At 37.2% G+C, this 15,545-nt stretch overlaps 3 protein-coding genes, 1 long non-coding RNA gene and 1 pseudogene across 4 annotated transcripts; all 5 read left to right on the forward strand.

The window, feature by feature from the left end:
• Positions 1-142: 142 nt before the first annotated feature.
• On the forward strand, positions 143-2,770 carry LOC26514371 (nose resistant to fluoxetine protein 6). Its single transcript, XM_014911792.3, has 9 exons — positions 143-427; positions 489-807; positions 867-940; positions 1,003-1,202; positions 1,265-1,377; positions 1,431-1,644; positions 1,711-1,892; positions 1,954-2,416; positions 2,471-2,770. The coding sequence occupies exons 1-9, from the start codon at positions 169-171 to the stop codon at positions 2,687-2,689; spliced, it is 2,043 nt and encodes a 680-aa protein (XP_014767278.1). The 5' UTR covers positions 143-168; the 3' UTR covers positions 2,690-2,770.
• A 1,307-nt stretch (positions 2,771-4,077) lies between these two features.
• LOC116656603 lies at positions 4,078-4,677 on the forward strand. The gene is made up of 4 exons (XR_004311561.2): positions 4,078-4,089; positions 4,148-4,325; positions 4,387-4,500; positions 4,566-4,677. It is a non-coding gene; the product is annotated as an uncharacterized LOC116656603 (long non-coding RNA).
• Positions 4,678-5,179: 502 nt separating this feature from the next.
• Positions 5,180-8,938, forward strand: LOC26513680 (annotated as a pseudogene).
• Positions 8,939-9,122: 184 nt separating this feature from the next.
• On the forward strand, positions 9,123-12,176 carry LOC6501525 (nose resistant to fluoxetine protein 6). Its single transcript, XM_014911604.3, has 9 exons — positions 9,123-9,379; positions 9,444-9,762; positions 9,818-9,891; positions 9,951-10,153; positions 10,215-10,327; positions 10,381-10,594; positions 10,652-10,833; positions 10,885-11,356; positions 11,412-12,176. Exons 1-9 carry the CDS (start codon positions 9,136-9,138, stop codon positions 11,634-11,636), a joined length of 2,046 nt encoding a protein of 681 aa, XP_014767090.2. The 5' UTR covers positions 9,123-9,135; the 3' UTR covers positions 11,637-12,176.
• Positions 12,177-12,276: 100 nt separating this feature from the next.
• LOC116654466 (nose resistant to fluoxetine protein 6-like) lies at positions 12,277-15,448 on the forward strand. Its single transcript, XM_032455234.2, has 9 exons — positions 12,277-12,981; positions 13,041-13,410; positions 13,473-13,546; positions 13,607-13,809; positions 13,861-13,973; positions 14,035-14,245; positions 14,303-14,484; positions 14,547-15,012; positions 15,072-15,448. Exons 1-9 carry the CDS (start codon positions 12,687-12,689, stop codon positions 15,306-15,308), a joined length of 2,151 nt encoding a protein of 716 aa, XP_032311125.1. The 5' UTR covers positions 12,277-12,686; the 3' UTR covers positions 15,309-15,448.
• Positions 15,449-15,545: the final 97 nt, after the last annotated feature.

The following is a 15,545-nucleotide window of genomic DNA, read 5'->3' on the forward strand; positions in this document are numbered from 1 at the left end:
AGAGGTTCCGATGAATAATTCTCTCGTGTATTATAAGTTTCCATTCATAATCAGTTTTTCGTATGGCTGCAGAGTGTAAAAATTGAAGATAGTGCTTATCGCCAGATTATTAAAAGGTATAAAATCACGGACATCTCGCTTGGAGCTGTCAATCGCTAGAAATTTATTATGGTCGACAGTGTTCAAGTTTTATTGCTCTTCGGGCTTATAGCGGTTTCCCAGTCAAGAGGTCCTGATGTCCCTCAGGACTTCGAAATTGTGGAAAACCTAAAACCTCTTGGAGTTCAATTTGTGGATTACCTTCAGAATGAAATATTGCCGGGCTGGAATAAAACGGAGCCCCGAGAAGATGATCTTGATGAATGTAGCACGGACCTGACTGCTTGGCGTAAGGGTATTTCATCTCGACAGACTTGGGCCAGGAAAAGTACGTTTTTAAGTAAAAATTAATTTCTAAAGTAAGGTGCCATTTTTTTATTTTTAATTAGTGATTGATTCCTGGGGCTCCATTCCCTCTGGTATTTTTACGGGGGATTCCTACGACCTGGGAAACTTTGATGAATGCCTATCTATCGAGAAGTTGGTCGAAGAAAACAGGAAAATCAGTGGCAAGTATTGCTTTCTGACCATTAGCAGTTTAAAAATTGCCACTTGCTTTCCGGCTTCGTGTTCGGCTACTAAAATGCAAACTATTATGGAAAAATTTTTACAAACACTACTAAATTCTGGCATGACTATCAAAATCAACGAAAGTGGTTGCCAAACAAGTGAAAAGGATCCATGGGATGGTCTAACAATTTTCACAATGTAAGTAACGAAAATATGAAACCCAGCCATATTTGTAGTATTCATTCACTACATTTTAGAGTTCTATTGTCAGTACTAAGTACATTTGTGATAATTGCAACGCTCTACGATTATTTTCTTTGCAAGGATCAGAGTGAGTTGTTTAACAAATAACACAAAATAAAACGATTTTTGACAATTAAATTCTGTTTTAAGGTCAACTGCCAGTCATTGTAAAGTCATTTTCTGCCAGAGCCAACTCCAGAGCACTATTTAAAGTTGAAAGCAGTTCTAATCCAAATGTGATTCAATGTCTTAATGGTATCCGCTGTACGTCATTGATTTGGGTGATATTTTGTCATGAATATGCATTCTCAATGATATCGCCCAACCTAAATACATTGGACCTGATTGCGGTAAGTTTTTTAAAAATTATTGCATTTATGAGCTACATTGTATTTAAATACATTTTTTTTAGTGGGTTCCTAAGCTATTTTCGAGTTTTATGGTCCATGGATACTTTTCGGTGGACTCATTTTTTGTACTTGGTGGTATGCTGGTGTCTATGATTGTGTTGCGAACTATGGAGAAGTACGTTCCTCAATTTGGCCAAAACTCTAAAATTGTAACCTGATTCTTCCTAGATCTAATGGAAAACTTAATCCCCTAATGATGTATCTGCATCGCATCATCCGCATCCTGCCTGTCGTGGCTGTCGCCATACTCATTTACATGACAATGATGCCAGTTGTGAGTGGAGGACCCATGTTTAAGGGGGGATACCATGGAAAACACGCCTGTGAAAAGAATTGGTTCTGGACTTTGCTTTTCGTCCAAAACTATGCAGTAGTAAACTATGTGAGTATAAAATTTTATTTTGTAATACATACCATTAATTATAATCAATAATATGTTCTATTTTAGTGCATTAATCACTCTTGGTACTTGGCAGTGGATATGCAGTTGTACTTCATCTCACCTTTTCTCCTGATAGCCATTTACAAATGGGGCAAAAAGGCTGCTGCTGGAATAGTGGTATTAATAGTGTTGCTCTCTGGCTGCCTTTTTGCCACACAAATGGTCAACAAATATTCAATACTGTTTAAGTATGTTTCTAATTTATAGACTTAAGAAATATTTTATATCTCTTCCTTATTTTTATTGTAGAAACGGTGGAGACAGCACTAAAGAGCTGTATTATGCCACCCATACCCATGCGGCGCCATGGCTGATTGGCTTTCTTTTTGGATACTTCCTTCATCTAAATCGCGGCAAAAAGTTCGAGCTCAATAAGCTTACTGTGTGGTCCGGTTGGATTCTTTGCCTGGCTATGCTATTCACTTCGATCTTCGCCCTCTACCCAGCTGGAAAATATGACTCTCCACCAATTTCTATTTTGGCGGAATCGTTCTACTATACCCTCACCCGAGTGGGTTGGCCTTTAGCCATTTGCTGGATCGTCTTTGCGTGCATGCAAGGATATGGAGGCCTGGCCAACAGTTTTCTCTCTTCCCCATTGTGGCAGCCTTTTACCAGGCTCTCCTATTCAATGTTTATTTGGCACATGTTTGTTCAGGAAGTCAACATCCGAAATACCAGGACAAACACATACTTCTCCAATTACCAAGTGGTATGTCATAGTGGGTGTCTCTTTAAACCATTTTTAATTCTTTTAATTTTTCAGATGCTTCATTTTTGGGAAGATTTTGGTTTTATATTGCTGATGTCCTACTTTTTGTATCTTATTGTGGAGGCTCCTCTGGGTTTTTTCGATGTTCTTTTGCGAAAGCGAAGAGTGCCTGCTGTTCGTACGGAGCCAAAATTAAGTCCGGAACATCTTGAAACAAATCAAACAAACCAGCCAGAAAATCAAAACCATACCGACACAAATGTAGTTAAATAATTAATTGTATTAATTGTATTGTTATTGTTGTATTAATTTATTTTATTCACCTTTTTTTTAAATGACTCAATAAAATTCTACCCCACCAAACCCCTTTCTTATCTTATTTTTGGACAGTCTAGGTTCCACAAAAAATGCCACGGACAATTACTACCAGATTAACTTATTCACGATTGTAAAAGTATCTAATCGGGTGCGAAACTAAGTGCAATTATGTCGATAATAAAGAGTATGCCTAGATTTAGTCGGAAGTGTCAGTGTCAATGAATATTTTGGCCAGGTGGCCAATCATGGATTATCAGATGAAAGAAATAAATAAATAAGAAATAATACCAGCGACGCTCATTTAAAGTGGCTGTATTTATGGCAAAAAAGGAAACTAAGTTATTGATAATAAATGTTTAAATAAATAATATAAGTGGGAATATTTATATTACGTAAGAAAAAAGTATTTGTTAGTTGTCTCGTGCCATTATCGAAACATTAATATCTTTCAAAAGTATTGATTCGCTTTTAAGAGGGCCATGCCGGCAAACTTAGAGGATTTTGCTTTCCCAGAAACTATTGAGTGATTATCTGGTTTTTCTTATGAATAAACACCTTCATTAATTTATATCCCATTTAAGAATTGAATAAAGATTGTCTAGGATATTCCATTCGCAGGGGGCCAAAATGTCATACCCATGCCTTTCTACATTTCGAAGGAGACACTCTAGAAAATTTGACTAACAATCGAAGAAGTATTTTGTTCTAGATCTGTGAATTATTTAAGGTATTCCGCTTAAGAATCGGATAAAGATTGGGTAAGATATGCCGGGGCAGATATGCCCTTCGCAGGGGCCAAAATGTCGTCCGCATGCATTTGCCACATTTTGAAGGGGACACACCGGAAAATTTGAGAACAAATCGAAAAAAATAATTTGTTTCTATATTTTGATACAGATTGATGGACAATCGATCTGCAATCGTTTAAGGTATTCCGATCAAGAATTCGATAAAGATTGGCTAAGATATGTCCTTCGCAGGGGGCCAAAATATCATCCCCATGCATTTACCACATTTTGGAGGGGACATCGCAAAATTTAAGAAATGATCCAAAAAATAATTTGTTTCTAGATTTTGAAGCAGATTGGTGGAGAATCAATCTGCAAATCGTTTAAAGTATTCCGCTTAAGAATCGGATAAAGATTGGCTAAGATATGTCCTTCGCAGGAGTCCAAAATGTCATCCCCATGCATTTGCCACATTTTGGAGGGGCACAGTAAAATTTGACAAAATATAGACAAAATTTCGATTAACTACATACTATAAGTTTTTTATTTACAGTGCATTTTTGTCGTTGCTTACTCTAATTGTTGTTATCTGCACTTTTTATGACTATTTTTTTTGTAACGATCAAAGTAAGTGCTAAATAGAGATTTCAAATAAGTGTTCACAAGCTCATAAGTTTGATTTTAGAAAAGCTTCCTCTATTAGTCAAGATTGTCTCGGCTCGGGCCAACTCTCGAGCCGTTTTCTGCGTTTTGGACACCAGCACAAATTCGAATGTAGTTGACTTCATGGCATTCGCAGCATGTCACTTATCTTGTTGGTTTATCTCCACGAGCACATATATTATTTTACTCGTGCGATTTCGGTTAGCTCCTAGTACTGCTAATTATCCATGTTTCGAAATGATTATTCTAATTCTCTTTTAGTGGCTGGGAAAAACCCATGGGGAGCTTTTTCCAGCATGGTTACTTCTCAGTGGATATCTTTTTGTTTATCAGGGGCTTGCTTGTGTCAATGACTGCCTTGCGGACCATGGAAAAGTAAGTTTGACTAAAGGAAACTCTCAACATAGATAACATACAAGTACTTCTTTTGTATGGTAAAGGGCCAAGGGGAAACTGAATATTTCGATGCCAACAGTTTTCTGTCCTCTGTCTCTATTTGGTCTACATCTGGCACATGTACATCATCCAACAATTCTCAGGATACTGTGGTGAGATATAATAATGACTTTGTATGACAAAAGATTTAAACTTTCGTTACTATAAGATGAAAAACTTCTGGTCAGACTTTGTCATAAGCTTGGTGATGTCCTATGCATTATTTCTTATAATTGAGGCTCCAATCGGTGGCCTAGATGCGCTCTGGAGACCTCGATAACAAACCTCGATACTATTTACTAAAAAATAAAATACTATTTAAGTATTTTAGAAAATGTTTGTAAGATATGGAGTAATTTAGCTTAAAAGTGTGATGACTCAACCTATGTAAACTATACGTCATTGAATAAAATTGACGGTTAGCTTTCAAGTGGGCTCCTACTCAGAAATCGTTTTTTGATTATCAAGGGGTTCCGATGAATATTACTCTCTTGTATTATAAGTTTCGATTCATAATCAGTTTGTCGTATGGCTGCAGAGTATAGCAGTTGAAGATAGTGTTTATCGCCATATTATTAAAAGGTATAAAATCACGGACATCTCGTTTGGAGCTGTCAATCGCTAGAAATTTATTATGGTCAATAGTGTTCAAGTTTTATTGCTCTTTGGGCTTATAGCGGTATCTCATTCAAGAGGTCCTGATGTCCCACAGGAGCTCGAACTTGTGGAAAACCTAAAACCTCTGGGAGTTCAATTTGTGGATTACCTTCAGAATAAAATATTGCCGGGCTGGAATAAAACGCAGCCCCGAGAAGATGATCTTGATGAATGTAGCACGGACCTGACTGCTTGGCGTAAGGGTATTTCATCTCGACAGACTTGGGCCTGGAAAAGTACGTTTTTAAGTAAAAATTAATTTGCAAAGTAAGGTGCCATTTTTATACCCTTGCAGAGGGTATTATAATTTTGGTCAAAAGTGTGTAACGCAGTGAAGGAGACATCTCCGACCCTATAAAGTATATATATTCTTGATCAGGATCACCTCCTGAGTCGATATGAGCATGTCCGTCTGTCCGTCTGTCCGTCTGTCCGTTTCTACGCAAACTAGTCTCTCAGTTTTGAAGCTATCGAGTTGAAACTTTGCACACACCCTTCTTTCCTTTGCAGGCAGTATATAAGTCGGAACGGCCGGGATCGGTCGACTATATCCTATAGCTGCCATATAACTGATTGATCGGAAATGCCATAACTTTAGTGTTTTTTAAGTTAGAGGGTTGGGACTTTCCACACATGTTATATTTGACCAAAATATCTTGTGTACAAAATTTCATAAGGATCGGCCGACTATATCCTATAGCTGTCATACAACGATCGGAATTGGCATAACTTTGGTGTTTTTTAAGTTAGAAAGATGGGACTTGGTACAGATTCTATTTTGGACAAAATAATCTGATTTGCCAAATTTCATTAGGATCGGCCGACTATATACGATCTTCTATATATCTAATAATCTAAGATGCGTGGCGCCACCTAGCGGACTGCGACTGAACTGCAAGGGTATATCAACTTCGGCTCCGCCCGAAGTTAGCTTTCCTGTCTTGTTTTATTCTTAATTAGTGATTGATTCCTGGGGCTCCATTCCCTCTGGTATTTTTACGGGGGATTCCTACGACCTGGGAAACTTTGATGAATGCCTATCTATCGAGAAGTTGGTCGAAGAAAACAGGAAAATCAGTGGCAAGTATTGCTTTCTGACCATTAGCAGTTTAAAAATTGCCACTTGCTTTCCGGCTTCGTGTTCGGCTACTAAAATGCAAACCATTATGGAAAAATTTTTACAAACACTATTAAATTCTGGCATGACTATCAAAATCAACGAAAGTGGTTGCCAAACAAGTGAAAAGGACCCATGGGAAGGTCTAACAATTTTCACAATGTAAGTAACGAAAATATGAAACCCGGCCATATTTTTAGTATTCATTCACTACATTTTAGAGTTCTATTGTCAGTACTTAGTACATATGTGATAATTGCAACGCTCTACGATTATTTTCTTTGCAAGGATCAGAGTGAGTTGTTTAACAAATAACACAAAATAAAATGAGTTTTGCCAATTAAATTCTGTTTTAAGGTCAACTGCCAGTCATTGTAAAGTCATTTTCTGCCAGAGCCAACTCCAGAGCACTTTTTAAAGTTGAAAGCAGTTCTAATCCAAATGTGATTCAATGTCTTAATGGTATCCGCTGTATGTCATTGATTTGGGTAATATTTTTCCATGAATATGCATTCACAATGATATCACCCAACGTGAATACATTGGACCTGGTTGCGGTAAGTTTTTAAAAAATCATAACATATATAAGCTTAATGATAAATAAGCTTAATTTTGATACATTGGATATTTTTTAGTGGGTTCCTAAGCTATTTTCGAGTTTTGTGGTCCATGCATACTTTTCGGTGGACTCATTTTTTGTACTTGGTGGTATGCTGGTGTCTATGATTGTGTTGCGAACAATGGAGAAGTACCTTCCTCAATTTAGCCATAACTCCAAAATTGTAACCTGATTCTTCCTAGATCTAATGGAAAACTTAATCCCCTAATGATGTATCTGCATCGCATCATCCGCATCCTGCCTGTCGTGGCTGTCGCCATACTCATTTACATGACAATGATGCCAGTTGTGAGTGGAGGACCCATGTTTAAGGGGGGATACCATGGAAAACACGCCTGTGAAAATAATTGGTTCTGGACTTTGCTTTTCGTCCAAAACTATGCAGTAGTAAACTATGTGAGTATAAAATTTTATTTTGTAATACATACCATTAATTATAATCAATAATATGTTCTATTTTAGTGCATTAATCACTCTTGGTACTTGGCAGTAGATATGCAGTTGTACTTCATCTCACCTTTTCTCCTGATAGCCATTTACAAATGGGGCAATTAATAGTCTTGCTCTCTGGCTGCCTTTTTGCCACACAAATGGTCAACAAATATTCAATACTGTTTAAGTATGTTTCTAATTTATAGACTTAAGAAATATTTTATATCTCTTCCTTATTTTTATTGTAGAAACGGTGGAGACAGCACTAAAGAGCTGTATTATGCCACCCATACCCATGCGGCGCCATGGCTGATTGGCTTTCTTTTTGGATACTTCCTTCATCTAAATCGCGGCAAAAAGTTCGAGCTCAATAAGCTTACTGTGTGGTCCGGTTGGATTCTTTGCCTGGCTATGCTATTCACTTCGATCTTCGCCCTCTACCCAGCTGGAAAATATGACTCTCCACCAATTTCTATTTTGGCGGAATCGTTCTACTATACCCTCACCCGAGTGGGTTGGCCTTTAGCCATTTGCTGGATCGTCTTTGCGTGCATGCAAGGATATGGAGGCCTGGCCAACAGTTTTCTCTCTTCCCCATTGTGGCAGCCTTTTACCAGGCTCTCCTATTCAATGTTTATTTGGCACATGTTTGTCCAGGAAGTCAACATCCGAAATACCAGGACAAACACATACTTCTCCAATTACCAAGTGGTATGTTATACTGGGTGTCTCTTTGAACCATTTTTAATTCTTTTAATTTTTCAGATGCTTCATTTTTGGGAGGATTTCGGTTTTATATTGCTGATGTCCTACTTCTTGTATCTTATTGTGGAGGCTCCTCTGGGTGTTTTCGATGTTCTTTTGCGAAAGCGAAGAGTGCCTGCTATTCGTACGGATCCAAAATTAAGTCCGGAACATGTCAAAACAAACCAAACAAGTCAACCTGAAAATCAAAACCTCACCGATACAATTCCTTCAAACAAATGAAGTTAAATTATTAAAATACAGAAAATCAGCATTTATAAGACAAAGTTTAATCATTTTATTTTATTTATCTTATGTTTTAAATAACTCAAAGAAATTTAACCCTATCCAGCCTTACTTAGCTTATTTTTCGACAGTCTGGGTTCCACAAGATATGTCCCGGACAATTATTACCCTATTACCTTATTCACGATTGTAAAAGTATCTAATCGGGTGCGAAACTAAGTGCAATTATGTCGATAACAAAAACTATGCCAAGATCGCATCAGAAGTGTCAGTGCCAATGAATATTTGGCCAGGTGGCCAAACATGGATTATCAGTTCAAAGAATTAAATAAATAAGAATTAATACCAGCGACGCTTATTTAAAGTGGCTGAATTTATTGCAAAAAAGAAAACTAAGTAATTGATGAGAAATGTATGAATAAATAATATAAGTGTAAACATTAATATTAAGTAAGAAAAAAGTATTTGTTATTTGACTCATGCTATTCGTATCGTAAAATTAACATCAATCAAAATAATTCATTATCTTTTAAGAGGTTCCCAGAAATTATTATTATCTGAAGTTTCCAGTGAATAAAAACATTCATTTAAATAAAATATGTGTATGTATATATGAAAAGTTTGTCCTCGGAAACAGCTCTCCTAATTGCTTATAGAACTATATATATAGCTATTATAGATATCGCTTATCGCCAGATTGGGCTTACCATATAAAATCACGAGCAAATGGCTAAAAGCTTTCAATCGCTCGCCAATTAATATGGTCGCCGTTAGTAGTGTTTTATTGGTTTTTGGACTGGTAACTGGCCTACAGTTTGTGAACACAGATGTATTGCATGAAAATGAGCTAGGACGAATACTGACTCCACTGGGAGCCAATTTCTTCGATTACTTTCACAAAGAAAGCCTTCATAGGGTTTCTAGTAAAATGAATACGGAGTGTTTGACGGACATGGCTGAAGTTGCGAATGGTATCTCTTCCCAAAAGGTTTGGGCTTTAAAAAGTAAGTTTTTTCACACAAACTAATAACAAAATTAATCATGTATGTATATTTGTTACTCGGTTAGTGATTGACTCGTGGGGATTTATCCCCTCTGGAATTTTTACTGGAGAAACCTTTGATTTGGGTAATTTCGATGAATGCCTTTCTATCGCGCGGGTCACAGAGGCCAATCGAAAAATTAGAGGAAAGTACTGCTTTCTTATTGCCAAAAGTATCAAGATTGCAACGTGCTTTCCGGTTTCATGTTTTGCTGACGACATGACTCCTCTTTTGAATAATATTATTCAAAACAAATTGAACACCAACATCAGTATTAAAATCAGTGAAACCAGTTGCCAGACTAACGATAGAGAGCCCTGGAATGTCCTGACTGTTTTTACAATGTATGTACGCTTAATAGCTTAATACCCTCTTTAATATTAATCTTTTTAACTTTAGAGTAATACTGTCAGTACTGAGCATAATTGCGACTCTTGCAACGCTTTATGATTACTTTTTCTGCGAGGATCAAAGTAAGATTTTATATTGAGTTATCTTTATTTAAAAATTTTATAAGTATTGATCCCATAAGGTGGAATTCCAATCATTGTTAAGTCATTTTCGGCTAGAGCCAACTCCCGAGTACTTTTCCGGATCGTGGATAACAAATCTAATCCAAATGTGATTGAGTGCCTTCATGGCATCCGCTGCATGTCACTTATATGGGTGATTTTCTCCCATGAATTCATTTTTGCTACCACATCCCCAAACTTAAATATGGCAGATCTTTTAAAGGCAGGTTACTGTTTATTATAATCTTATCTCTATGTTTTTATATTACGAAGATATTTTTTAGTGGGCTCAAAAGCCACTTGCCAGTTTTGTGTTAGATGGATACTTTTCGGTGGACTCATTCTTCGTCCTCGGCGGCTTACTGGTATCTATGATTGTGTTGCGGACTATGGAGAAGTGAGTGCCCAATAGAACTCACGTCTCCTATATTGTTTACTCTGTTTCCATAGGTCTAAGGGAAAACTAAATCCCTTTATGATGTATTTGCATCGCATCATCCGCATCCTGCCTGTCGTAGCCATGGCCATACTCATTTACATGACGATGATGCCAGTTGTGAGTGGAGGACCCATGTTCAAAGGTGGATACCATGGAACCCACTTCTGTGCAAGAAACTGGTACTGGACCTTGCTTTTCGTCCAAAACTATGCAGTCCTTAACATTGTAGGGAAAGTAAAATTAAAAGTGCTCAAAAGTCACATATGTTTTTAATTAATTTAGTGCCTTGACCACACCTGGTATCTGGCGGTGGATATGCAATTATACATAATATCTCCGATCCTCCTGATCGCGATCTACAAATGGGGAAAGAAGGCTGCTGCTGGAATTTGTGTATTAATAGTCCTACTTTCGGGATGCCTCTTTGCCACTCAAATGGTTAATAATTATTCCCTGCTTATTAGGTAAGTTTTGAGCCTTAAACTAAGCTCCAAATCATAATAATATCGTTGCAGGAACGACGATGATGACGGCGTGGCCAATAAGAAGTTGTACCTTGCCACACACAACCATGCGGCGCCTTGGTTAATTGGGTTTCTTTTTGGATACTTCTTGCATCTGAATCGAGGCAAAAAGTTCGAGCTCAGTAAGCTTACTGTGTGGTCCGGATGGATTCTAAGCCTGGCCATGTTATTCACTTCGATCTTCGCCCTCTACCCAGCTGGAAAATTTGACTCTCCACCCATTTCTGTTTTGGCGGAATCGTGCTACTACACCCTCACCAGACTTGCTTGGCCTTTAGCCATTTGCTGGATCATATTTGCCTGCACCCAAGGATATGGGGGCCTGGCCAATAGTTTCCTTTCCTCCCCGCTTTGGCAGCCTTTTTCAAGGCTCTCTTATTCGATGTATGTCTGGCACATGCTTGTCCAGGAAGTGAATTCCAGAAATGTTCGAACAACCACATACTTCTCCGCCTACCAAATGGTAAGTGAAGTGTTTTTAAAAATGTTAAAGATTGCAATACATTTTCCTTTTTTAGATGCTTAGATTCTGGCGAGACTTTGGCAATACTCTGCTAATGTCGTATGTTTTGTATCTTATTATTGAAGCACCTCTTAGTGGATTTGATAGTCTTTTACGGAGACGCAGAGAATCTCCACCGCCAAGTAACCTCAAACTAATAGCAGATCAAAGTGAAGAAACTGAAAACCAAAAACCAGAAATAGAAAATTTGGCAGTAACTCAGAATAGGATGAATTCTTAATTAAAATTGTTTATCATATCTATCCGATATTCTCTATTAATTCATAATTAGAAGATCAATATCACATGCGATAGGATAAGATAATAGATTAGATTGAAATGAAATCCACGTATAGAAACGTAATACGGTCTTTTCGATTATTGTAATTGAACGGAAAATAATTGATTGTTTTTGATAAATATTTAATTAAAATTTAAATTGATAAAACTGACATAAAAGGCGATATATAGTTTACTTTTAGAACTTTGCTGTTATAACTACCAACTTATTTCGGAATATTGGGATTTATTTTTTTGCTGCTGAGTGCGCCCAATTTTGTTAGTAACATGATAACTAAATAATAATTTATTTTATAAATAATGGTAATTTATAAAATTATTCCCCCAATAAAATCTAAGAGTGGCCTCATAAATAAATAATAAACCCCTGATGAGATTATGAATTCAAATCGTATGGTCTAATCCTTTTAGAACCACTTCGGAATTGGGACACTACACGCGCTAATAAAAATTAATCTTACACCATGGGCCAAAATAGGATATTTTCCTTCCCAAAATATTCACAAAAAATATTTTTTCATAAAGAATAGTATGAGAAACTATCTTGTGGGTCAAGAAATTAATTATTTTTATTTTAATATTTTTATGTACTAAATATTTTAGTAGTTAGTACTTCATACATTTCCCATTGTCCGCTAAACAATTTCGATAAGGTGCTAAAATTGGCAATACCCCAGATTTGAAATAGTCTCGTGATGAATGGTCTTGTGATTTAAATACTTAATCTTTGAACATTAGTCACCTTTGTCAATTATCAGGTAAACACGAACCTTAAAGATGATAAATATAAAAATTTTGTAATTAAATGAAAATATTAATGTGTAACTCTTGCATGAAAGTATACAAGTGGAATCTAAAGATGGAATTTCGAACTCTTTATTGATTATAAATCGGCAAAATAAAACATACATCAACGATTAAAATTAAATTATCGCAAATCGAGCTTATCAATTGATAATTCGTATATAAAGACTTCTGGTTGAATTCAATCATGGTTAGTACGATTGTAGTTATGATGGTCAGCGCACTCGGAGCTCTTTTTTTCTGTGGTCTAGTTTTCATAAGTTCTGCAGAGCCAAATGAAAAGGGTTTCCAGCAGGACTTACAGCGGCTAAACAAGCTAAACTCCCTCAAATTCGAGTTCGTCAACTACTTCCAGAATGCGTCGCTACTTGATGTAATACCCTATGCAGAGGAAGATTCGACCGAACAGGAGCTTCAATGTATGTACGATTTAATGTTTCTCGCGCTTGGTGTTAGTAATGGTGAATATTGGGCATTTAAAAGTGAGTGGCTTTATTTATCTGAATAGAACTATAAATTTAATACAAATACTTTTCTTTAGTGTTCGATTCGTGGGGTAAGATCCCCTCAGGTATATTGAGAGGAAACCTATACGAGTTGGGAAACTTCGATGAGTGTCTGAATACAAAAAATATATTACCTGCGCCGTTTAAAAATATCACAGGAAAATATTGTTTCCTCTCGGTTACCCCTTCCTTACTGCTTGGAAGCAACAATCCATTGGCAGCAGCTGTAAAACTTAACATCGGAACCTGCTTTCCGAGTTCTTGCCGGGCCTCCCACATGAATAACTTTCTCAAAACCATGATGAACATAAATACCACTATATCCGTACCCGGAATTGGCATTTCGGATAGCAGTTGCCAAACTTTACAAAAAGAACCATGGGATGGACTTACCAAAGCCTCAATGTATGCATTTAATTATTGTATACTAATTACCCAAGGAGTTTAACTTTCCAATCTAATTTCAGTTGGATTTTAGTGGCCATGGCCGCTATAGTGGCTCTTTTTACGGTTGTAGACTATTTTCTCCGCAAGGTTCCAGGTGGGAAAACCATTGTACCAATCAACCTCAGTATTTATAATATCTATCTGTAACTTTTAGAGGAGCTTCCTGCTATTGTGAAAATATTTTCGGCCCGAGCTAATTCCCGCGCTCTTTTCCGGGTCACTGAGACAACGTCAAATCCCAACGTAATCGAATGCATTCACGGAATTCGTTGTATGACCCTTTTCTGGGTTATTTTCAGTCATGAATATGTTGATAGTCTAATCACAGCAAATCTAAATCTTGTGGATTTTTTCCTCGTAGGTGATTATCTTTATCCTTTGAGTATCCCTAAAAGATTGTTGTTTTAGTGGGCTGAGGAACCTTACGCCAGTTTTGTGTTGCACAGCTTTTTCTCTGTAGACTCATTTTTTGTGATCGGAGGGATGTTGGTGTCTTTGATCACGTTGCGTATCATGGAGAGGTAAGGTGCACCGAGTGTTTTAAAAGTGTTACACAGCTTACAATATTTTATTTTCCTACAGATCCGATGGCAAACTGAATGTTCTTCTGATGTATTTACATCGTCTCATCCGCATCTGGCCCCTCATGGCCCTTGCCATTCTGATCTACATGAAACTGATGCCGGTTGTGGCTGATGGACCCCTTTTTAAAGATGGATACAGCGGTCTGCCCCAATGTGAGGCTGGCTGGTATTGGAGCCTTATATTCGTGCAGAACTATGTATCTAATAAGGTAAGCAATTCTACAATTATGGAACTTTTTAATTAAATTATTTTGCTTATATTTTAGTGTGTGGGACATACCTGGTACTTGGCAGTAGATATGCAACTATTTATTTTATCACCAATCTTTCTCTTTGCTTTATACAAATGGGGCAAGAAGGCTGCGGCAGGAATAGTGGTCCTTGTGCTTCTGCTTTCTGCCTGCCTCTTTGCCACAATGATGGTCAATGACTACTCAATGCTTATGAAGTATGCATAAATTTTGTTTATAGTCTAAGACTCTCAACTACTTTCTATAATCTACTTTACAGGAGAACTAGTGTAGATGCCATGGCAAATATGTACTATGCAACTCACACCCATGCTGCTCCGTGGCTTATTGGATTTCTGTTTGGATACTTCCTTCACCTCAACAGGGCCAAGAAGTTCCAGCTAAACTGGATGATCGTGGGGCTGGGTTGGATCCTTAGCCTGGCCATGATCTTCACCTCAATCTTTGCTCTATATCCGTCAGGAAAGTGGATTGGTGCCTCCGTTTCCATTTTGGGCGAATCTTTCTACCACACCTTCACTAGAATTGGGTGGCCTCTGGCCCTGTGCTGGGTGATATTCGCCTGCATGCAAGGATATGGTGGCCTGGCCAACAGCTTCCTCTCCTCTCCCCTATGGCAACCCCTCTCCAGACTATCCTATTCCATATTCATTTGGCACTTATTCATCGTGGAGGTTAATGCCAGAAATGTCAGAACAAATGTTTATTTTTCCAACTATCAAATGGTATGTACAAATTATTTTTTCTCAGGGAAGTTTTTTTCTGACCAAGTTTTTTCTTTCAGATGCTCAAATTCTGGTCAGACTTGGGAATTACCATTTTGGTGTCTTATGTCTTACACCTTATATTTGAGGCACCATTTAGTAGCATTGGAGAGTATCTAAAGCCAGGCATAAAAAATCTAAAGGCCACAAATGAAGTTGAGGAAGAAAAAACGGATGCGAAAAAATCCAGTTCTCCTATGGAACATAATAATTTTGCACCCGATTCTGAGACAAATTTGGTACAGCAAAGAGTCTAGGTTATTTTCTATTATTTAATTATTTTTAAATTATATGTATATATTTTATATATTTTCCTCAAGACCTTACCACTTCGTTCATTGAGCCCAATTTTTATCATCATTAAATTGAAACGCTTTGAGCAATAGTAGCGATTAGATTTGTATTAGGTGCTTTTCGTTTTATTGTAAATTTACAAAGTTTATGAACTATGTATAAAAATCACTTAAAAATCATAGACAATGGGAAAATTGGGC

This window comes from Drosophila ananassae, chromosome 2L (genome assembly GCF_017639315.1).
Source record: "Drosophila ananassae strain 14024-0371.13 chromosome 2L, ASM1763931v2, whole genome shotgun sequence".
NCBI lineage: Eukaryota > Metazoa > Arthropoda > Insecta > Diptera > Drosophilidae > Drosophila > Drosophila ananassae.